The sequence below is a fragment of the Molothrus aeneus genome, chromosome 6 (genome assembly GCF_037042795.1).
Source record: "Molothrus aeneus isolate 106 chromosome 6, BPBGC_Maene_1.0, whole genome shotgun sequence".
Classification (NCBI taxonomy): Eukaryota; Metazoa; Chordata; class Aves; order Passeriformes; family Icteridae; genus Molothrus; species Molothrus aeneus.
The window spans coordinates 61348342-61373386 of NC_089651.1; the positions used below are offsets into that span (position 1 = coordinate 61348342).

At 41.4% G+C, this 25045-nt stretch overlaps 1 protein-coding gene across 1 annotated transcript in view; it reads left to right on the forward strand.

Annotated features, from left to right (window-relative positions):
- The window catches only part of SOS2 (SOS Ras/Rho guanine nucleotide exchange factor 2), a 51752-nt gene that overhangs the window by 13603 nt on the left and 13104 nt on the right, over positions 1–25045 (forward strand). The window contains exons 2-12 of the mRNA XM_066552065.1: positions 187–312; positions 3187–3318; positions 5223–5387; positions 6093–6296; positions 8211–8354; positions 12980–13090; positions 14346–14444; positions 18410–18537; positions 19588–20243; positions 22331–22412; positions 23388–23510. Coding sequence (XP_066408162.1) covers positions 187–312; positions 3187–3318; positions 5223–5387; positions 6093–6296; positions 8211–8354; positions 12980–13090; positions 14346–14444; positions 18410–18537; positions 19588–20243; positions 22331–22412; positions 23388–23510 — 1970 coding nt within the window. The remainder of the gene's footprint in view (positions 1–186; positions 313–3186; positions 3319–5222; positions 5388–6092; positions 6297–8210; positions 8355–12979; positions 13091–14345; positions 14445–18409; positions 18538–19587; positions 20244–22330; positions 22413–23387; positions 23511–25045) is intronic.

The window sequence follows — 25045 nt, forward strand, 5'->3', positions numbered from 1 at the left end:
ATGATACCTGTGGGTAAACAATCTCCAACCACATTCCAAAGCAGCAAACACAGGAGAAGCAAATGAGATAATATTGTTTTCTTTTTTCTCTGAGGCTTCTCAGCTTCCCAGGAGAGGAACCCTGTGCAAAGAGGATTTTTCAGACAATGTGCTGGTGACACTGATTCTCTGACTTGCTTTGGCCAGGTGCAGCAGCAGGTTCACCCCAACCTGTCAGCAAAGGAGGATTCCCTGTACTACATTGAGGAGCTGATCCTGCAGCTGCTGAACAAACTGTGCATTGCTCAGCCACGCACTGTGCAGGACGTGGAGGTAGGACTGGGGCTCAGAAACCAGGCTTGGCCTCTGGAATTGCTGAAATTATTGGGGATATTTTGGGCAACGCAGGCTGCAAGCCCAGAGTGTTGAATTTGCAGGGTGCAAGCCCAGGATGAAGGAGGAAATGATGAATCTGACTCCATGTTCTTAGAAGGCTAATTTATTATTTTATGATATTATATTGCATTAAAGAATGCTCTACTAAACTATTCTAAAGAATAGAGAAAGGATACAGACAGAAGGCTTAACAAGAATGATAATGAAAACTCCTGACTCTCTCTTCTGGAGTCCCAACACAGCTGACTGTGATTGGCCATTAAGTAAAACCAATTCACATGAAACCAATCAAACAATGACCAGTTGGTAAACAATGTCCAAACCACACTCCAAAGCAGCAAACACAGGAGAAGCCATCAGATAATTCTTGTTTTCATTCTTCTCTGAGGCTTCTCAGCTTCCCAGGAGAGAAATCCTGGGGAAGGGATTTTTCAGAAAATGTGCCAGTGACACCCAGAGCTTCCTGACTTGACTTTGTGGCTGCCCCTGGATCCCTGGCAGTGCCCAAGGCCAGGCTGGATGGGTTTGGAGGAGCCTGGGATAGTGGAGGGTGGCCCATGGCAGGGATTGGAACTGGATGAGCTTTAATGTCCCTTCCAGCCCAAACTGCTCTGGGATTCTCTGATTCTATTTAGATTATAAAAGCAAATGTAACTGGAAAGTCATTATTTACCCAGTGCTTCAGGATGGAAATTGTGGGAATTTTTCCTTATTGAGTGTGGGGAATTGAAAATCTACAATTAGAATTTGGGAAGGAAGCTGCCAATTCCTGCTCCATTCCCAGCCCAGGAGCTGCTTTAGCTGCACCTGTGGTTTGGAGGATCTGAGCTTGGAGCTGCTGTGAATTCCTCCTGTAAATGCAAAATGCTTCCAAGGATTTCCTGCTGTCGAATGCACCATGGATTTAAGAATTTTTCCTACTTTTTTGATGTCAATATGCAAGAAAAAAATTTAAATATTTCAATGAAAGGTTACTGTTGTCATGCCTGGGTTGTGCAGCTGAGGGAATAGAGTTGGATGTTCCTGGGACTTTATTTGGCTCACTGAGGCCCTTGTATTATTGCAGCTGTCAGCTTTTGTGCCATCATTCCAAAATGAGGGTTTCATGGAGTCTGGAGGGAGAAAATGCTTCCATGTGGCTGTGCCCCAATAGAGCTTTGTGGAGCATTAATTTGACATCAATCTGTAGGTCCAGGATTTTCAGCCTCATCCAAAATGATCTCTTTGTATGGGATTCTCTACATGGAAATTAAAAGAATTACATATATATATAAAAAAATTCTATGTGTGTTACAATTATTATATGTATTAATATAAATTATGTATGTGTGTCATGGAAATGAAAGAAAATTTTATATATAGCTAAATGTATATAATTGTATATTTGAATATATATGTATGATATGTATATCTTTATGTTAATTTTAGATATTTTATAAATATTTTATATTTTTAAATATATATCTATGTCTGTATGTATGTATGTATGTATGTATGTATGTATGTATTGGCCCGATAATTGCCCAAAGGGTTTTAGATTTTTATTAGGTGCCCTTTATTCAACATTAATTATTAATTTATGGGGATTTTTAATACTGATGCATGACGATTATTATATCACTAAATTAAAAGCAAAATTTAATAGTTCCTTAAGAGCTTAGTTCCTTAAGAGCTCTTGGGATTGGATCTGCTTCTTAGCTGTGTTTAGCTGTAAAGGGAAAACATGGGAGCTGTGATCTCTGAAGTTTATCCTCATAACAGCCTGGAGCTAATGGAACTGTTTGTCCAAGATGTTGTCCTTAAGTATTTGCCAGATCAATGTCTAAAAATCTCGAATTAAGAATGTTTTATAAATAGAAGCAGCCCTTCAGATTGTTCCTAAAGGAACCGAGGGAAGCAGTGTTGGAGCACAGGAGGTTTGTGTTAGGTTGGATGTTGGGAAGGAATTCCTGGCTGGGATGGAATTCCCAGAGCCTGGCACAGTGGGAGGTGTCCCTGGATGGGATTTTAGTCCCTTCCAACCCAAACCAGTCTGGAACTCCATGATTCTAAACTGCAGAATGGCTGAATGCCACCTTAGCTGCTGCATTTTTGGGAGCATGTCCTGGTAGGATCCCAAGGAAGGGTCATTTGGGGGCTGCTGTCCAGGTGGGAATGTCACCCTGTGACACCCTGGGAGCTGGTCAGAAAACTGGGCATTAAATGGCCTCTGCAAAGGTTTAAAAGCTGCCTCTAAGAAAATCTGCTTCTCTGTGAGGTCTTGGGATATGTGCAAAAGTCTTTCCATCAAAGGGACACAAATATTTCAGCATTTTTTGCCAGCTCTTCCTTCAGCTTTTCATTCCTGCCATAAACTCGATCTGATGTAGGGCAAGTTACACTCTTTTCTCAAGTAGGAACAATATCAGTTTGGGGTTTTTTGGAGGCTGTAAACCATTCAGTACTTCCTGGTGGTGTTTGTATTCTGGGATCCTGGCTCACAGAATAGTCTGGGTTGGAAGGGATCTTAAAGACCATCCATGGCAGGAACATCTTCTACTGAAGTGGAGACTGAAACCTCCCTGCTGCTCTTGAAAAGATCACAGATTTGAAGGGATTTGAAGGATTCTTGGTGCTCAGGGAAGGGAGCTTGTTCAGGATTGCTGAAAGAGAGAAGCCAGGGTGGGTAAGGAGAGAACAATTAGGAGAAGGTGTTGCAAACACTGAGGAGGAGGATAATTGCCTGTCCTGGAGGGGAAGTAATTTGCTGTGCTGTTTTCTTTAAACCTCCCTGGTGGCTGTGGTTGGGCTCAGAGCTGTGTGTGTTGGCAGGAGCGGGTTCAGAAGACGTTTCCCCACCCCATAGACAAATGGGCCATCGCTGATGCTCAGTCGGCCATCGAGAAACGGAAAAGAAGGAACCCCCTCCTGCTCCCTGTGGACAAAATCCATCCCTTACTGAAGGTACCTCCCACCTTTCCTGCCCCCCAGCACGACCTTTCATGGATTTCTTTAATTTGAATGAAATTTAAAAGTTTCTCTTCTTGGCAGAGGGAGTAAAGAATCACCCACCACAAAGCTGAATTTATTATAGTGTGTAGAGAAAGTAAATCCTTAAATTCATCATCAGTACACCAGTGTGTTAATCCATTACTCTACTTTGAAATAGGATTAGTTAGTTTTTAACATAAACAAAACTCAGATACCTTCCCCACTTCAGCAGGGCTGCTTGTGGAAGGGGTTAACAGCAGGCTTGTTAGCTAAAGGAGCAGAAGAAGCTGAGAAGGAAGAAGAAGCTGATAAAGAGCTCTCTTTAAAGTTGTAACTAAAGAGACTAAGAGAAGAAAGATAAAAGAACTTTGCAGCTGGATGAAGCATTTTTAGAAAGTTAGTTAAGTCACTATAACTTCCTACTAAAAGTATTATGTTGATTTATTGTAGCCAATAGTAAAGATAGAAGAAGTATAAACAATTAGAAAAGTGTATAAAAGTCAGCCATGTTCAATAATAAAGTGTTGCCAACTGAGACTGCTTGTGGTCTCTGCTTTATGTTGTGACTGCCTCGACAGCAACACTTTCATGGATTTCTTTAATTTGAATGAAATTAAAAAGTTTCTCTTCTTGGCAGAGGGAGTAAAGAATCACCACAAAGCTGAATTTATTATAGTGTGTAGAGAAAGTAAATCCTTAAATTCATCATCAGTACACCAGTGTGTTAATCCATTACTCTACTTTGAAATAGGATTAGTTAGTTTTTAACATAAACAAAACTCAGATACCTTCCCTACTTCAGCAGGGCTGCTCTGATGCCTTTATTTGTTTCAAAATGCTGCAGAAGCCAAAATAGAAGAAGAGGGAACAGCAGATGCTGTTCTTTGTGTACTGTGAACCAAGATGTGTCAGTGTCCTTTCAGCCACTGCTGAATGTCACTGCTGCCTCAGGTTTAAAATCAAGAGATCTGCAGAGGTGTTTCCAGCTGTTGAGCATGAGCAGAAATTAAAGCACTTTTTCAGCTCTCCTTGCCGTGTTCACATACACAACATCTCAGTTCCTGAGGGTTAATGAGAGGGGGAGGGATATCAAGAGAGGAAACAGCATTAAATAAGATTTTCCTAAACACCACTCGTGTTCCTTGGTGAAATCTGGTTTAGAAGTGTGAAAACAGGCCCAGAATGTGATTTTTAGAGGATGCACCAACACATCATGAGAACAAGTCTGCTTTATTCAAATGCACAGAGTCAGCTGCATTCACTGGCAGGTGAAAGGCTGCAGGGTGCAGGCTGTGCAGGCCATGGAGCACCTTCCCAGGGATCATGTGCTACTTTCATCCTGGCTTTTGTCTCTTCAGACTTCCATTATTAATGTTCCATTATTTTATGCAGTGCTGAGTGCTCAGTTGCTGTGGCAGGGGGTGGAGGAGATGATCTTTAAGGTCCCTTCCCACCCAAACCATTCCATGATTCCTTGAAAGTGAAACCTACTCTGTTCCCAAGGGTCCACACTGGGGTCAGAGTCCTGCAAGAAGCACAGACAGAGATGGAAGTTTAAGTACAGGAGTAATTCCACTGAAGTCTCTTCCTTAAATGAATTCTGTTTTCAGGACTGTCATTTTTAGAGGAGGGATTATTTCAAGTTCTGTAGCTTTTCCTCTCTTAAAACACTGCAAAATAACACAAGTATTTACAAGCATCTCCTTCCAGGCTGATGTTCCAATTTCCATTTGATGTCTCAGCCCTGGGTGTTCCATTACTGTAAATTATCACCACAGCCAAAATCCATTTCAGTAGAGAATTCAATGTGTTTATTGTCATTCTAGATGAATTTCTGGAATAAATTCCATTTGTTTTCTCTTGTTTTCACTTTGCAGGAGGTCCTGGGCTACAAGGTGGATTACCATGTCTCTCTCTATATTGTGGCTGTCTTGGAATACATCTCAGCTGACATTTTAAAGCTGGCTGGAAATTATGTTTTCAATATCCGACACTTTGAGATCTCCCAGCAGGACATTAAAGTATCAATGTGTGCTGATAAGGTAAGAGCTTGGGATTAAAACAGTATTTAGAGGTGATTTGTTCCATTTTGTTTGATCTGGAAGGTGTGTTCAAGGGAGAATCAGAGGGAGAGCCTGCTTTTACTCAAAGGCAGAGCTTCTCTCCTCGTTCATGCCAAACCTGTCACAGCAAAAATTTAAGTCAAAGGCAAAGCTTCTCTCCTTGTTCATGGCAGATCTGTCACAGCAGAAATTTAAGTTGAGCCTGCATCAATTTTGGAACAGCAGGAGCCTTTACAAGCAGTAAAGTAAGGCCAGAAAATGATGTTGTCCTTCATTTCTCTGCTGTCACACCCTCCTGATGTCACTTTGTCATGGCAGCTCTCCTTCCTAACACAGAAAAGACCTTTAGTTTTCATGCCCATTAAAATGAGAAACATTTTTGTTCGCTTTTATCTTCAGCAGGAGGTTTTGTCCAAGGCTTATGCAAGATTCCTTGTTTTCCAAGTTGATTCTGCATGAATTGTAACTTGTTTTCTAGGTCGTGCTCACTTCCAAGGGGGAAAATGGCTTTGGCAGCTGCTGCAGCCTCCTGCTGCCAAAGTTGAAATATTACTCCCTTGTGAAAGTGAACACAGCAAGGATTGTATTAAAAACTCCAAGGATTTCTCTGAACACACTGAAATAGCTGAGCTGGAGCCACGTGTGAAGGCCTGGCTGGGTGTAATTTCTGGATTTCTTTGGCAGGTTTTGATGGATATGTTTGATCAGGATGAGATTGGCCTGGTTTCTCTGTGTGAGGATGAGCCCTCTTCTTCTGGAGAGCTCAACTACTACGACCTGGTGAGAAATGAGATTGCAGAAGAGAGGCAGTACCTGAGGGAGCTCAACCTGATCATCAAAGTATTTCGGGAAGCTTTTCTGTCCAACAGGAGACTCTTCACACCTCATGTGAGTCCTTCATTGACCAGCAGTGCTAATTGCTCCATTAGCAGCCAGAGCTTACCCACTTTGCATTTACTGTGCTGGAGGTGAAATCAAATTTGATTTATTGGCTGTCAGTGAATAATGAGAGTTGTCTGTGTGTGAAATCCAATGGGGGAATTGCCATTAATGGCAATGGAGTTTAATGGACACAATTCCCTGTCAGACCCAGCAGCAGCTGGATTATTTTGGTCATTTAGGTAATAGGTTCACTTCTGCTTAAGACAAAAATTAAGTCATCTACCTGCATGTGCAGTGAATGCTTGAACTGACATTTACAGGCTCCCCTTTATCTGGAGAAATTCCAATTAAAGCAGCCCTTGGCTGTGGATTCTCTTAACTCTGAAGGGAACCTCTGCTTGAGAAATGATTGAAAGATTTGATTGAAATTGTCCTTGTGGCAAATTCTGTTCTCAGGAGGAGTAAGGAGGGATTGGTGAGTCCTTCCTGTGGGCAGGGAGAAGGGGACAGGCCAGCAGGACCTGAGCTGGCATTTGTAGGTGGTACCAGCAGGGTCAAAAGAGGCAGCAGGAGCCATCCCCATCCCAGCTGGGTGTGGAAGTCCTTAGGAGCTGATGGAATTGTGCAGATGTGAGGGTGGAATTCCAGTGAAGATGATGGGAGCAGAAGGGAGCCATGTTTTGGAGCTGAGGAATATTCTTTTGGGAATGGGAATGGGAAATTCCAGGATTTCATGTTCCCACAAGAAGGTGGGCACACTCTGGGCACTGCCTGGAGGTCAGTGGGAGGCTGGGGCACAGAAATTTCTGAGCAGGGAATTCAGAGGAGGAATCCAAGACACTGAATTGGGGAAGGAGCTCCCTCATTGAGTGTGGGAAATTGAAAATCCACAATTAGAATTTGGGAAGGAAGCTGCCAATTCCTGCTCCATTCCCAGCCCAGGAGCTGCTTTAGCTGCACCTGTGGTTTGGAGGATCTGAGCTTGGAGCTGCTGTAAATTCCCCCTGTAAATCACCTCCTTCTGAGCTTGGAGCTGCTGTAAATTCCTCCTGTAAATCACCTCCTTCCTGCTGTGTTTGGTGGGACAAGGAGGAGCAGAGGGAGCAGGAGGGGCCAGGAATGCTTTTCCAGCAGCTCCTGGGAAGGATGCTCTGGAAATTGGGCAAGGCTGGATGTGCTCAGGGAAGCCTGGAGGGCTGGGAACACCACAGAGCTTCACTTTTCCTGCTTTCTGTTGGCTCCTCTCTGTTGGAACCCTGGGAATTGCTGAGAATTCCAGACTTTCTGTGCTGCCAGGCTCTGACCCCCAAGAGAACACTGCACTGACCTGAGGCCGTGGAGAAGCTCCCAAAATGGAATGACAGAACTGGGATTGTGGGTGTGGGGTTTGGATAGAAGTGTGTGATGTCACAGGGTGGAAAACTCAGAGTTTGGGGTTTAAAATATAATAATAGATATAAAGCAAGATGGAGGTTTTAGGGTGAGGCTGCTCCTTCTTCTCCACCTTCTTCTCCATGGGTTTGGGTGGTTTTGTGTAATTGGATAAAAAAGTCCCCATTGCGGCCATGGGTGGTTGGTTATTGGGTTAAAAGTGAAAATAATTGAGGTGTCATTTCTTAATTGGACAGTTTATCCTTAAAAGGCCTTGTAGAGAGAGAGATGGGCTCCATTTTTAGTTTGTTAGAGTGGAGTGCTGCAGAACTCAGGGTTTGTGAGACTGTAACAGAGATAAGAACTGATAAACATCTGAGTCCCAACAAGAAATTCCATGTCATGTATTTAATCCCAACCCTGGCAAAAAAGAAGTTAAGACTCAACACCTCTCCATTTACCTCCTGGTTCAGACAAAACCCACTCCAATATTTACATGCTCCAGATAAATCATCCCAGGCAGGACTCAGCCCTGTTTTGTGTTTGCAGGACATTGATGTGATATTCAGCAACATTTCAGACATCCACGAGCTGACAGTGAAGCTTTTGGGCCTGATTGAGGACACTGTGGAAATGACAGATGAAAGCAGCCCTCACCCTCTGGCTGGCAGCTGCTTTGAGGACCTGGCAGAGGTTTGGTCTTTCATTTGGTTGGTTTAGGGGGTTTTTTATGTTTGTTTTTATTAAATCACTCAGATTGGGTGTAGTGGTTTTGGTTCAGCAGTTTGAGATTTGGCCAATTTTGAGATTTCCTGGAGTGTGGAGGGTTCAGTGCTGCCCAATCCCCAGCAGCCATTTCCTGCTGGGAGGGAGGACTGGGAGAAAGGCAAAGCTCAAAACCTTAACAGGGTCTAAAGAAAAACTTTATTAACAGTAACTAAAAGAAAGAGTAGTAAAAATCAGAACAAAACCTTCAGAACACTTTTCCTCCCCCACAAACTTTCCTTTCCCCCTGGCAATGCAAAGAAACAAAAGCAAAATTTCAGTCACTTTGCCACCTCTAGAACAAGCTTTTCTTCAGTTCCCTTTGGGAACTTTGCATCACTCCCCCAAATGTCTCCCCAGCAAAACCATGGGATTTCATTCCAAATTCCCATCTGGAATGGGAAATACCTTCAGGGGCTCCAGGAAGCAGCGATTTATGGTTCAGGATTGTAGCAAAAGTTGATACCCACTGAGCTCTAAAGTGGGTATTAAGGACAGAAATAGGGAAAAACAGTGCACTGGGATGGGGTGTGGCTCCTGCTGGAGGGTTATTCATTATTTTCTCAGTTTGTTTTGAATGGGCACTGAAATACTGGAAGGAAATTTTTTTAAATTCTCAAATACTCCATATTAAAATTATTCTATTAAATATTCTTAAATATTATTTTACTTTAATCTATTTTAATATATAATATAATAATAACATATAATATAATAATAACATATAATATAATAATATATAATATAACATAATATGACATAATATAGTATAATGTTATGTTATGTTATATTATATATTATTATATATTATTATATTATATATTCTTATATATTATTATATTATATTATATATTTTAATAACTATTAATATTACCATTCTTAATTAATGATATATTACTATATAATACATTTACATTAGTATTTTAAATATATTTTATTTCATATTATCCTTAAATATTTCTATTCTGAAGTACAGAAGGGAGTGACAAAGCTGAAGAGGGCTAGAGCTCAGTTTAGTCAGAATTCCTGAAAATAGGTGCAGAATGACTCTGGAATTCAGCAGGGAGGTGCACAGGGAAAAAGGAGCATCTGAGAGGCAGGAGGACAGTTCAGCTTAGAATAAACCACACAGTTTTAATTGTCTGGGGGAAAACTCCTGGGTGTTAGGTAGGGCTGGAAGTTTTGCTGTCCTTGGATGTGAATTAAATGGAATCTGCTTCTCTTTGAGATGTGTATTAATCCCAGGTTTTGGTTCTAAAATGTGAGAGCAATCATATAAACACCTATTAGAGAGGAAATTAATTGTTCTGAGCTGACAGAGGATGTATCAGGTGAACCATGTGGTGAATGGCAAATTTTTGGGTTTATCCTAAAATTATGATGTTTATTTTAAAAATTAAACTTTTTATTTCTATTTATATATAATTTGTATATTTTAGATATTTTCTCTATTTATATAATTATATTAATTAAACTTTTTATTATATTAACTTTTAATTTTACTTTTATACATCTTCCATTTTTAAGATCTTAGGATTGCATGAGCACCCCAGCACCTCTTGGAGAATGATTACATTTTTGTGGCTATAAAAAATAGTGATTTTTGGGCACAGGTGCCACTCATCTAGGAGTAGACCATAAAGATAAAGTTTTCTTGGCATTGCTTCAATAAATCACTCCTGTAGGAAAGTCCAATTGACCAAATCTTAGCAGTTATTGAAGCATAATTGCTTTATAATGATAAGGAGAAGTGTTTGATCAATGGATTAAAGCAGCTATGATATTGAAACTATAAAAAACTCCTTAAATTTGAAATAGTGCAGCATTATCCTGGAAAAAAAAAATCTGATTTTATTGCAAAAGCTGCTCTGAGTCATCCAGTGCTTTAATGGAAACAAATCCTTTTCAGTGAGCGAAAATCTCATCTGATTTTTCATTCACTGAAAAACTTGAAGAGGAAATGAAATCCAGATTATTTTTCCATGCTTTTTATGAAGGTAATATATTTGAATTTATGAATTCAGTTAATATGGGGCAAGACCTGCTCAATGAGGGAGCTGTTGATCTGATCATGTCACAGGGTGAGATCATCTTTGTGTCAGTGTTTGCAAAAGGAATCATTAAAGAGACATAGGAGAGTGAAGTGTTTATTTGCTCTGCTTATCTCCCTGCCAGCATTGTTCATGTAGTGTTTCCATTAAAAAGGTCCTTCAACTTCTTGGGAAGGATAATTAAAACCAAACAACCCTTGCAAGCTGGAATCTTCCCTGCTTTGTCTGGTTTTTTCTGCATCAGCTCCCTGGAAGGTTTAAAAACATAAATATTGTCGTGGTTTTGAGATAAGGAAGTGTGGCCGAAATAAAACATTGATTTTGTGTATGGGGAAAAGAAAACATTGATTTTGTGTATGGGGAAAATAAAACATTGATTTTGTGTATGGGGAAAAGCAAATATTTCTTGCTGCTGTGGAGGAAATTCAGAAACTGACACCCAGAAGTGGAGATGGATGCTTGAGAACAGGGCAGAGGGTTTCTGAAGGGATCTTCACAGGGCAGCTGATGAAACAAGGGGATTGTCAGTAGGTTGTAAATTTATTTTCTGGTGTTTGTGTTTCCATGAGAGGAGTTTTAAGTATCCACAAAGGAATAAAGGTGGGAAGCAGTGCCCACAGCAAGGGGTGAAATGGGCAAACCCCACTCCAGGGCCACATCCTGCACTGAGAACATTTACAGGGACATCAGGGTGATGCTTCCACAGAATCCCAGCATGGTTTGGGTTGGAAGGGACCTTAAATCCCACCCAGTGCCACCCCTACCATGGCAGGGACACCTCCCACTGTCCCAGGTGCTCCAAACCCCAGTGTCCAGCCTGGCCTTGGGCACTGCCAGGGATCCAGGGGCAGCCACAGCTGCTCTGGGCATTCCTGCCCAGCCCCTCCCCACCATCCCAGGGAAGAATTCCCAATATCCCATCTATCCCTGCCCTCCTTCAGCCAAAAGCCATCTCTTTCAATATTCCAGAATTCCATATTTCAGCCACTTTTGCAGCATTGCAAGCATAAAACCCTTTTTAAATAATTCATCTCTTTAGGAAGATCCTAATGCAGTTCATTTTAATCTCATGTTCATAAAACAAAGCCAAAACATAAAAACACTGATTGAAGTCTAAGTGGAAGAAACTAAAAGCACTTGTAAATGCAGTAAAAATAGAAAATAATTGCAGAAGAGAGCACAGAGTCAGGGAATACTGGCCTGGCTCCTGCAGTGGGTTTGCACTGTGGATTCCACTGTGACTTGAGACTTCACCAATGTTCAAACAAGCCTTTTGTGGGGGGCATTCCCAAATCCAGAGCCTGGCAAGCACTGGGGTGAAAAGAGGGATGTGCTGAGCCCAGCAGTGACTCAGGAGTGAATCAGTCCCTGCAGGGATTGGGATCAGCCTGACAGGCCCTGGCACAGCCCAGCTGGGAGCCAGGCATGATCCCTGCAGCCAGACATGATCCCTGCAGCCAGGAATGATCCCTGCAGCCAGAAATGATCCCTGCAGCCAGAAATGATTCCTACAACTAGAAATTATTCCTGCAGGGATTCCTGCAACCAGAAATTATTCCTGAGCAGCCAGAAATTATTCCTGTGGGATTCCTGCAGCCAGAAATTATTCCTGCAGAGATTTCTACAACCAGAAATTATTCTTGTACAGCCAGAAATTATTCCTGTGGGATCCCTGTGCAGCCAGAAGTTATTCCTGCAGGGATTTCTGTACAGTCAGAAATTATTCCTGTGGGATTCCTGCAATCAGAAATGATTCCTGTGGGATCCCTGTGCAGCCAAAAATTATTCCTGCAGGGATTCCTGTACAACCAGGAACGATTCCTGTGGGATTCCTACAGCCAGAAATGATCCCTGCAACCAGAATTGACTCCTGCAGGGATTCCTGCAACCAGAAATGATTCCTACAACCAGAAATGATTCCTGCAGGGATTCCTGTACAACTAGGAATGATTCCTGTGGGACTCCTGCCGCCAGAAATGATCCCTGCAAGCAGAAGTGATCCCTGTGCCTGCAGGTTTCTTTCCCTCCCATCCTGCTCTAGCTGCTCCTGTGGAGTCACAGCTGCATACTCCAAACCATAATTTTTGCATCCAAACCCTTGATGACACTTGAGGACTTTCCCCTGGGACTGGTTGCTCTGTCCCAGGTGAGACATTTTCCCTGGAAAAGTGTCCCAAGTTTGCACATTGTCCATCCTTATGGACAGAGGGGAAGTAAAATTGCCATTCCATGTGAAAAGCAAAAACTTCTCTTGGTTCCCACTGCTTCAGTACAACAACCTTTGTGTTGGCCATAAAGATGGGGAGGTTGAGGAATTCCAAGAAAATTGTGGGCATTGAAAAGCTGGAAGTGAAATAAGATTGTGGTTTATTCAATATTTATTTTGCAAAATCAATATTTTCTTGAAAAGTTCCATCAGCTTATTCAAGGAAATTATTGTAGCAGCTGGGACAGAAATAGTTTGGATCCTTCACCTCTGTGTGTAATTCTGTTTTTATTTAGGAGCAAGCCTTTGATCCATATGAAACCTTGTCCCAGGATATTCTCTCTCCACAATTTCATGAGCATTTTAACAACTTAATGGCCAAACCTGCTGTGGCTCTCCACTTCCAGGTGAGTGCACATGAGAAATACTGAATGGCTCTAATTCTCACATTTCAAAGGTTGGAATTCTGTCAGTAATTCTTTGCTTCAACTAAGGAAGAAATCCTCAAGGTCCTTCCCTTCCTTGGGATATTTTGGGGATATTTTGACTTTGGGATATTTTGACTTTGGGATATTTTGACTTTGCCTCTTGCTGTAAAAACAGGGCACAGCTCTGACCCATCCATGGGCGTTTTGTAGTTTTTTTTCTCCTCACACCCTGTATGAGAACAGAGGGTGAATTCTCACACTGCCACTTTTATTTTACATTTTAAAGCCAACCACAGGCACACAAACACCATTTTCTTTTCATTTTCTTCTGTGCATATCCCGCCCTGAGGCTGTGACTGGTTCTTTTTCTGGAATAATTCTGCAGTAATTCCTTAGTCATTGCTGGCCAGCAGGATAATCTGTAATTCTTTTATTGGTTTATTGCTTCTTTTTGCCTTTTCATTCCTAGTGTAGCAGATTTATTAATTAAAAATATTAGAAAATATTTTAATAAATATCAAAATTATTAAAAATGCTGCTCAGGCTGGCTTGGTTTTCAGAAATGCCCTTAGAGAAGCTGCTGAGCAAGTGATGGGGCACTGGTGCTCCCAGTTAAACCCAGTTAAGCCCAGTTTAGGGGTACTGGGGCATCTCTGCAGGATGAGATCCCTCTGAGCCTTTCCTCAGGGGGTGTTTCCTCTGCAGCTCCTTGCTGAGCTGGATCGTCTCACTCTCCCATATTCCTCAATATTAAATTCAATATTCCTTCAATATGAAGGAAATTCCTATTCAGTATTTCTTCAATATTAAGGAAGGCTCTTTGCTCCCTGCCCCCCTAAATGTAAAGCTCAAAGCTGGAATTGAATTCTTTTGTTCCAGATTCAATTGATATTTAAGTCAGGTGGTGAATCTGGCCTCCTTTCTGTCCCTGAGGTAATTCCGTTTCTCCTCAGATGGAAGGTGGCAGGAATTTCACCACTGGTTGGAAAAATCTCATCTTACAGCCTGAATTACTGCCTTAGTAACTCCTGGGAATGGAAAATATTTATCATTTTTGAAGTGTTAAACCTGTGATTCTCAGTTTCTGAGAGTGATACTGGTTTCTTCAGTACCCAGTGAGGCCTCCATATTTCTGTGGGGGCTCCCATTATGTGCAATATATTGAACAGAAGGGGAGCACAGTGAATATTCTGAATATTTCAGTGTAAATAATGCTGGTTCTTTTCCTTTGCAGTCCACAGCTGAAGGATTTAAGGAGGCTGTCCAGTATGTCCTGCCTCGCCTCATGCTGATCCCAGTCTATCACTGCTTGCACTACTTTGAGTTGCTGCAGGTAATTGGAGCCACACTCTCATTTCTGACTGAAAAGAGTTATTAATGTAGAGAATCTGAGCTTTTAAATAGCTGGTTATATTCTACTTAATCCCTCAGAAAATTAAAATTATTTGACACCGTTCCTTAGTTTCTGAAAAGTAAAAAACTTATTTAAAAAATCTTAAAAAGCATCTGTTGCTCTCATATGAACATTTAAACTACATTTTATTAAACAAATCTTTATTGAACTTGAGTTCTAATATAGTTGAAAAAAATTTAAAATCATTTAAATTTTAATTTCATTAAAGTTTAATTTAATTTAAATTTTAATTTAAAATTTAAAAAATTTAAATCTAAAAATTGAATACACAAATCTAATTTCTTCTTTCTATGAGTTCTGAATTTTTTGTCCATTCAGAAGCTAAGCAAGATTCAGTCAGAATTCTCAGTCTCAGGTCACACTCCAGCTGCAGCTCTGTTTATTTTTATTATTTCAGAATAATCCATTCTTAATATTCAACCACCTCTCCTGATTCCTAACTGGAATTAGCTGAGGATAATGTAAAAAAGGTTCTGTTTGCCCCATTGTGGGGGGAAAGTTTGTAATGCTTTGAGGGTAAATGAATTATTAACTAACAGGGATGAACTTCAATTAAATGGGTTAAACAGCCTGTGGCTATAGCTGACATTTGGAAACAGCAGCAGAAATTACTCTGGGAGGTTCTCAGTGTAAAATCTGATGCTGCACAGGTGAGTTACAGGGATTTCCTTTGTGTTTTAAAGGATTTACTTGTATGAAGGAGGAAAACAGAATTTATCTATAATCCAACCTGAATATTTCTAGGAGTTGTGTTAATACCAGGTCTGTCATCAAGATTTAGCACAAACTCCTTTTTTTTTTTTTTTTATTTCTACTTCATTTCACTCTTGCTTTCCTCATTTCTGCTGTGATTTTTTGCATATCCTGATTTAAATAAGTAAAAACAAGGGATGATATTTTTTTACCTGTCCCCAGTGAATGGATTGCCAACATTTTGCAGAAAAGTTGAAATTCCACAATGGTTTGGGTTGGAAGGGACCTTAAAAATCATCTGGTTCCAACCCCTACCATGGGCTGGGACAGCTTCCAGTACACCTAAATATGTGTGATTTCAGTACATTTTCAACTATTAAGCATTTCTAGTGATAGTTTAGAAAACAGTTCAGAAAAACTAAAAAAACCTCAAACAATCTCAATTTTCTACAACTTCCTGACAGGAGGGTGGGGGACAGGAGGGTCAAGCTCTGCCAGGGGAGGTTGAAATTGGATATCAGGGAAATTTTCTTCTTCAGAAGAGTCTCTTTCAAAATAATGGAACTTCCTTTTCCATGATCATCACCTGTGTGGGATAATTCTCTGGAAATCCTGGAAATCTTCCAGGTTGTAAAGCCAGAATTGGGGCAGGGACCTGCCTGGTGCTGAAGGTGAGGCTGATTAATGCCCCATTGTGTCTCAGAGCTGGGAAAATGCATCAGGAGGAAATTTAAGGATGAAATTTAAGGATGAAATCACGTGCTGCCACAGCTCTGGGGGATTCTGAACCTGGAGCTGGTTTTACAAGTGTAACATATCTTGTCTTTTTCCCCTTTTTAGGGAAACATTACCATAAGTGCCCTTTAGAGCAGAGTTTTTCTCCTATTTTTGATAAATACAGCCCGGCAAAATAATTTTGTCGTGTTTTTATTTCTTTTAAAGGATCATACAGCATGAAAGATGATCATTTTAGCAGTGCAAACATTTAAATTTGACCTTTATCTCAGTGTATGAGATTTCTGAGTAGAATCTGATATTTGGCTGTCTCACAACCTTGTGAGCACAGGACAGAAATCTGAAATATCACCCTGGAGAAATGGTCAACCCAGAGTATTTTGTTGTGTTCCCATTAGTTACAAGTTTCAAATTTGCATTTCATGTTGTACTTTGAAAAAATCCTGAATTTACAAAAGGGATTTTTAGAAATCAGAGTGGTTTTGGGGATAAAAATAGTATTCATTCAACAATTATAATAAATTATTGTAATAATTATAAATATTATTATAAATATTGAATGAATATATAATTATAATAAATATAGTAATAAATAATATTACAATTATATGTATTATATTATATTATTATCTGTTATATTAATTACATGACATTATATTATATGTGATATTAATACAATATATAACATTAAAAACTGGTGGTGTTGCTTCTCTGTTGCCATTGCATTTGCCTCTAGGAATTATGGCTGAAGAAGACCAAAATGAAAGCAAAAAAGCAACAAAACACCCATATTTTCACAGTTTCACTAGGGAGAGAAGCTCAGATTGAGACTTTTACTCCTTGAGAAAGTTACCAAAACCCCTTCTGAATTGGCAGGTGAATAAAATAATGATTTCCACAAACACAGGCCTCAATATTTGCTTTTTTTGCAAAACAGCTAAACTGAAATGAATAAAAATAAAATGTGAAATGCCTGAAAATTCTTTCAAACCATAGAACTTTTCCTCCTTGGTGGAAAAACCTTCAGGATCTGCGTCAGAGCCTCCTCTTTGCCTGAGCAAAGGGCTCAAAGTCCTGGATGAATCCTTCCTTCCACAGGCACAGGATTATCCCTGACTGCTGCTCCTGACTCATCCAGCAACATCTGAAATTATCCCTCAATTGCTTCTCCCACCTTCAAGATTCTGCATTTCACACCTTTCCCATGCTCTTTGCATTTCCATGGCTGGCAGCAAGGAAAAATAGAATTTCCAGAGGTAGACATCTGGTTTTTCCCTTCCCTGTACCGTTCCTCAGCTTCCCAGAAATTCTGAGCCACAAAACTCTTCCTTCCTTGAATATGGAGTTGTTTGGGCATGGAAAACTAAAAATTCAGTAATTTAAACAACACAGGAATGGTCAAATCCTGTTCTCTCAATTGGTTTTAGAATAAACTGAGGGATCCCAGCTGAGGGAATGTAGTGGGGAAAGGAAAAGAAGGATTCTGCCATGCCAGTGAGTGTAAGGAAGATTTCTCTTCAAGTCTGAAGGTAAAACAGAGTTTATCCCAAACTGCATGGCAAGTTGTCATAATTATGCCCACCAATATATTAGCTTGAATTTTCCTTTAAAAAATCACAGAATCCCAGACTGGAAGAGACCTAAAAACCCATCTCATTCCAGCCCCTGCCATGGGAAGTTCAGATGATCTTGGATGTGAAAAGGTTTTAAAAGAAAAATCCTTTATTTTTTCAGATTTTTTCAAGTTTTTTAGGCACCGCCTTAAAGAATCAAAGAGGAACTTTCAGGTTTTGCTCAAAGCATGTTGCTACCAGGTGGATGGAGATGATATGAAAATCTGTGGAATTCCCTAATGCAGGAAGTTTCTGCTGAGTGGAGGAGATGGATTTAGCCTTTATACAAAGGCAATACATTTGTTCTCACTGTCTTTACATTTTTCTCTAGTAGCAAATCTTGAATTTCAGACTTTCTTTCTTTTACTGTTTGCTCTGTGCAAAATCCTTGAGTTCGCTGAAGGTGGCAGAATTCAGGATGATAAGAAGCAAAGAGAATCTTGCTCCTTCTTGTCTTAAATTTGGATTGTTGAGATGGAACTCATGGAAAGAAGACAGACAGAGTTCCATAAACCAGCTCTGAACCCTTGGCTATTTCAAACTTTGAAACTCTTGAATTTAACCAGTTTGAAACAGGCAAAATAACACCTGATAATTAGCATTAAAGGGTAAAGGATGGGTAAATTAAAGGGTAAAGGTTTCTAAACTTGATGAATATCCACTGATTTTTCCTGAACCTCTGACAAATATATTTAATTTCATGCACATCTACTTTTGGTTGGGGCTCTGTAAAAAGTCACTGACTTGAAATCACCGAAATTTCACCGAGTGCTTCTTTCAGTGTTCTTACCCTGCTGGAAATGGGGCAGCTCTGAAAGAACCTCAATGTTTGTTGTGTGGCAGCAATTGCAGGAGTGCAGTGAGGATGAAGAGGACAGGGAGTGCCTGAAGCAGGCCATCACTGCCCTGCTGAACCTGCAGTGCAGCATGGAGCGCATTTACAGCAAGCACTCCCCGCGGCGCCGGCCCGGGTAAGCACCCAGAGCCTCCCTGCCTGCCCACAGCTGCCAGGGAGGGACATAAACCCCCTCGTCCTGCTGGAAAATGTTGGTATTTCCTTTTCAAGGCACGTGTTGTTGCCAGTTTTCTTTGTGGGTGGAGCAGCAGGCAAAACTTTATCCATTTGTAAGAATAATGTGAATATTTGTCTTGGTTTGAAAGGACAGGTGTCTGTTAAGGAAAGCAGGAGTCTCTCCTGAAACGGGAAATGTAAACTCCTTCTCTATGAATTAATTATCATTTTCAAATTAAGGGGGTTTCAGGTAAAGATATGGGAGTAGGAATAACAGGTTTTTTATTAGGGAAGAAAATAAAAATAAAAATAAAAAATGCAGTAATACAAAACAACAGTGACAGAATCAGAAATGGACCTGTCCCCTGTGTGTCAGGGGGTGGCACAGCCCCATCCCATGGGGGCTCAGCCCTCCTGCAGTGCCAGCTGTGGCTCTGCTGGAGCAGGGATCCTGCACAAGGGGGGAGTTTTCCTCTGCAGCTCCAGGGCTGCTGCAGATGGGCCTGGGCTCCCTCTGGCCATGCAGGGCAGCAGAAGCTGCTCCTCTGGGAATGCCCTGGGCAAAGGCTGCTGGGCTGTCCCAAAGCTCAGATTGGATCCAGGTAGGAATGCTTGGCTCCTCCCCTGGGCGCAGCATCTCCCCATGGGATGATGGGATTGGATCAGCCCTGCAGGGACACTCAGTGGCCATGGACAGCAGAGATCTCCTGGAGGGAGGATTGGCTGGGGGAGAGATAAAGGAAAAACTGCCCATGGACAGCAGAGAACTGCCCTACTTCTAACAGTTGGGAAATAGAATACACACTCCTAAACCACATCTTACAACCCAGGACAATATTCTACTCCTGCCCAGCCAAAGCAGTGCATGTGGCTTATTTGGAACTTGATTTGGGCATTTTGAGGGCAAAACAATCCAGATTTCAGCAATGAATTCTGTTGATTATTTTAGTCTTTTGGGATGGCAAGTCTGGAACGTCCCCGGTGTGACATTTTCTGTTCCTTCTCACAGGGAGCCGGTCTGTCGCTTCTATCACCGGCAGATCAGGAGCAAACACTTGGCCATCAAAAAAATGAACGAAATCCAGAAAAACATCGACGGCTGGGAGGGCAAAGACATCGGGCAGTGCTGCAACGAGTTCATCATGGAAGGGGGGCTGACAAAAATCGGGGCCAAACACGAGCGCCACATCTTCCTCTTCGATGGGCTGCTGATCAGCTGCAAAGCCAACCACGGGCAGTCGCGCCTGCCCGGCTACAGCAGCGCCGAGTACAGGCTCAAGGAGAAGATTGTCATGAGGAAGATGCAGGTGGTGGACAAGGAGGACACTGCAGAGTACAGGCACGCCTTCGAGCTGGTGTCCAAGGACGACAGCAGCGTGCTGTTCGCCGCCAGGTCGGCCGAGGAGAAGAGCACGTGGATGGCAGCGCTGATCTCGCTGCAGTACCGCAGCACCCTGGACAGGATGCTGGACTCGGTGCTGCTGCAGGAGGAGAACGAGCAGCCCCTGAGGCTGCCCAGCCCCAGCGTCTATCGCTTCGTGGTGGAGGACTCCGAGGAGAACATCGTGTTTGAGGACAACCTGCAGAGCAGGAATGGAATTCCCATCATCAAAGGGGGCACGGTGGTGAAGCTCATCGAGAGGCTGACCTACCATATGTATGCAGGTATCCTCAGCTGTGGGTTTGAATCCTTTCATCTTTCTGCTTGTAATGAAATGTAAAGTAAGATCTGCAGGGAGTAAAAATATGTTATTAAATCACCTGACTTTGCAGGCAAAGCTGTGAGAAAATTCTGGGTATGCAAACCTTTCATCCCCCAAAAAAAACACCAAAATGTTTCCATGTTTCATATGGCCAAAGCAATGGAGTTATTACAGGCTGAGGCTCTGTGAAGGAAGAAAAGAGTTGAAGGTTATATATATTTTTATTTTTCTTTTTAGATGTATTTTTTATATTTATTACATTCAGCCCACCACTCTGTGAAGTATGTGGGTTGGAGGTTATTTTTATTATATTTACTGTATTTTTATATATTTATTACATTCAGACCACCACTCTGTGAAGTATGTGGGTTGGAGGTTATTTTTATTATATTTACTGTATTTTTATATATTTATTACATTCAGCCTGCCACTCTGTGAAGTATCTGCGCTGAAGGTTATATTTATTTCATTTTTTAACTTTTTTTTTTTAAATTTATTTTACGTATTTTTTTATTTTGCTGTATTTTTTATATTTATTACATTCAGACCACCACTCTGTGAAGTATCTGAGTTGAAGGTGTGGTTTTGGTTTTTTTTGGTTTTTCGGGTTTCTTTTGCTGTATTTTTTATATTTATTACATTCAGCCCGCCACTTTGTGAAGTATCTGAGTTGAAGGTTTTTTTTTTTTTTATTTTTATTTTATTATTTATTTTATTTTTTATTTTGCTGTGTTTTTTATATTTATTACATTCAGTCCACCACTCTGAAATATCTGAGTTGAAGGTTATATTTATTTAATTTTTTTTAATTTTAGTTTTATTTTGCTGTATTTTTTATATTTATTACATTCAACCTGCCACTCTGTGAAGTATCTGAGTTGAAGGTTATATTTATTATATATTTTTTTTAATTTTTATTTTATTTTTTATTTTGCTGTATTTTTGATATTTATTACATTCAACCTGCCACTCTGTGAAGTATCTGGGTTGGAGGTTATATTTATTATATTTTTTTATTTTTTAATTTTTATTTATTTTATTTTATTTTGCTGTATTTCTTATATTTATTACATTCAGCCCACCACTCTGTGAAGTATCTGGGTTGGAGGTTCTATTTATTATATTTACTGTATTTTTTATATTTATTACATTCAGCCCACCACTCTGAAGTATCTGAGTTGAAGGTTATATTTATTTAATTTTTTTAACTTTTTTTTTTTTTTTTAGTTTTATTTTGCTGTATTTTTGATATTTATTACATTTGGCCTGCCACTCTGTGAAGTATCTGAGTTGAAGGTTATATTTATTATATTTTTTTTAAATTTTTATTTTATTTTTTATTTTGCTGTATTTTTGATATTTATTACATTTGGCCTGCCACTCTGTGAAGTATCTGGGTTGAAGGTTATATTTATTACATTTTTTTTAAATTTTTATTTTATTTTTTATTTTGCTGTATTTATATTTATTACATTCAACCTGCCACTCTGTGAAGTATCTGGGTTGGAGGTTATATTTATTATATTTACTGTATTTTTTATCTTTATTACATTCAGCCTGCACTCTGTGAAGTATCTGGGTTGGAGTGGATGCCAATCACCATCAGCATTTTTCAGCCTCTCAGTGTCTGAAAGGCCCAGAAGTGAAAGCTTGAGGAGTTCCATGAAGTGCTGATGCTGAGGAAAATGTTTGGTCTCAGTTTTGGGGTGCAAGGGGAAGCTGTTGGGACTGATGTGCAATTTTTGTTAAATTTCCCCAATAGCTCAGCTGGTCAGGGAGAGTCATTTCTCAGGGCAGGCTGAGACAGAGCTTTTAAGAGAACATTGGATGTGCAGTTCAGTATTTTTCAGGGAAATGCACCAAAGAACTGAGTGAAAATTTCCCAAACCCTGTCATTCCTGGTGTTTTTCAAATACAGTGTTTTACACTTACAACCTTACAACCCCAGTGTCTTCTCTACAAGTTAAACTTTGTCTTTGTCTTTTATTTCTGATCTCTTGCAACTTGATAAAAACCCACTGCTGTCATTTTCTTACTCAATCCTTACAGATCCTAATTTTGTCCGGACTTTCCTGACCACCTACCGCTCCTTTTGCAAGCCCCAGGAGCTGCTGAGTTTGCTGATAGAAAGGTGAGCAGTGATCCTCCTTTCTGAAGGATGGAAAAGGCTTGGAATCACAGAATAAAATCCCAGAATGGTTTGAGAAAAGACCTTAAAATCCATCCAGTGCCACCCCCTGCCCTGGGCAGGGACACTTCCACCATCCCAGGCTGCTCCAAGCCCTGTCCAGCCTGGCCTTGGACACTTGCAGGGATGGAGCAGTCACAGTTTCTCTGGGAATTCTATTCCAGGGCCTTCCTACCTTCACAGCCAGGAATTTATTCTTCAAATCACATCTAAGCCTCCTCTCTGTCAGTTTGAGGCCTTGTCCTGTCACTCCAGTTCTTGATGAGTTTTGTATATTTGCAATCACAGAACATCCTGAGTTGGAGGGGACCCACAAAAATCAGAGATTCCAAGTGCTCCTTTCCTGCTCAGGATCCCAGTGTCAAATTTCAGTGTTCTAGTGAAGTTTATAAACCAGGAACTTTCAAACAATCATCCAGGTTTTCAGTGCAAATTCCTTTTCCCAGTTTAAATGAGTTACCTGAGTGAGGTAAGAGCTGGAGCACCTGGTGTGCCTGGGCTGTGGGTGGTGATGTTGTGAGCTGCTGAATTTGCTCATGAGAGAGTTGAGTGCACGATGGAAATAAGGACAGAAATGTTCCAGGCAGTTTGTTTGAAGGCACAGAATTAAGGTAAACAGCATTTTAATGCAGTGTGGTAAAGCTGCTCTTAAGCTCTCATCTAATCTTCCCTTAATCATGCCAGCAGGTCCTTAAAAACCTTCTATCCCAGTCTAGACATGGTGTGATGAGCAGAGAAGCAGAGAATTAGCAGGGTGTGGAGCTGGGGTTAGGGAATTCCGGGCAAACCGGATAGCAGAGCAGCACCTGCTTCTCCCCACGCTGAGTTTATAGAAATAACATTTCTCTAATCTGCGCTTGTGCACAGAGGGGTTGTGTTTTATCCTGCTTGCCATCCCTGTGTGGTGTTTTTCCCCAGGTTTGAGATCCCTGAGCCTGAGCCCACGGAGGCAGACAGGCTGGCCATCGAGAAGGGGGAGCAGCCCATCAGCGCCGACCTGAAACGCTTCCGCAAGGAATACGTGCAGCCCGTGCAGCTCAGGTGTGTGTGTGCCCCCTGCCTGCCCTGAGCTCCTGCAGACTCCAATCTCTGCTGGACACTTCAGCCATGTCTGCCAGCATCCTATCCCAAACCCTGTCCTGATTATCCCAGCGGCTGCTGGAGCTGGAGCTGGCCCAGCTGGGATCCCCACCCACGGCGCCTGTGGCTGAGGGATGTGGAGCTCAGAGCGGGGCTGGCCACGCTCTCAAAGCATTCCTTGTTCCCAGCCCTGGGAAGATAATTCCTCTGTTCCCAGTTTTCCAGCCCTGCTGGTGTTTCAGTCCCTTTCCCAGCCCCGTGGATGTGTTTGCTCACAGACAGGGAGGCTCTTGTCTGTGCTGCACGTTGCAGTGGGCGGCAGGGAATCTTCAAGGTCTTGCTGACCAAGCTAATTTGGGGAACAATTAAGCATTTCTAGCATGAATGAGAGTAATTGTTGCCCTGATTGGAGATCGAGACAGGAGGAGACACAGATCACAAGCAGTGTTTGCTTGAGCAACTTTTAGTCATTACACTGATGAGTAACATCAAGATGTTCCTATTAATGGCACATTAATTTTACTAATAGTAATTATTACCATTAATTACCCACACAGAGAACCCTCAGTTACTCTGCTAACACACATTCCTGTTGAAACAGCAGCAGTTGACTCAGAGGGTCACATTGACATGCCAGTACCTCTAAGGTGTTCAGAAAGTCACTCAGGGGTCCCATTTTTATCAGAAACCTGTGTGCATATATATATATATATAATATTTAAAAGATAAATCTGTGGGTAACCCTGTAGTTTTCCTCCACACAGAGCTGCCACCACCTTCTTGAACGTGATCCAAGTCACACAACCTCACTGTAACCTTGGTCCTCCTGCATGCTGCTGGCCTTGGGCAGCTTATCAGGCCCTTGGTGTTCCTACTTTATCAGCTCCTGGGGGTTCAGCAGCACCACAAGTCTCCACAGTTATCAGTTCCTGGCAGAGCTGCCTCTCAGCTCGTGCTCTCCCTGCTTTTGCTGTTTTCTGGGAGTTCTTTCTGGTCCTTACTGTGTATTTCCAGCAGCTTGAAGCTGTCTTACAGCTGCAAATGAGTGCCTTTGAGCTGTTGGTGGATAAACTCAGCACTTAGTGCATTCCAGTGCTTTAAAAACATTGACCTCTGCTTCAGAGACTGCAATTTGGGAAGAAGGGGGAGAAATGAAGGTGTTTATTCCTTCCCTGCTTCCCTGCACTCTCCATCTTGTAGAAAATGCAGTGGCCAGGCATGAAAGGGCTTGGACACAAATACGAGGGCATGGGAAGGAGGAGGAGCTGAGCTGGAAGTGCAGTCAGCAGATCCAGGCACTCTCTGCCTTTCCCAGAGTTTTCACCACGGGATCTCAAGGGCAGAGATGGATTAGATAAGATCCTGTTACATGAAACTTGGATTAAAACTTTGCCTCTTGGAATGTGGCATTGATTTCCAGCCTGAATGATCTGTTTGGGCAGCAATTCTTTTATGGAATAAACCTTATTTTTTACCTTGCACACTGGGACGAGGAG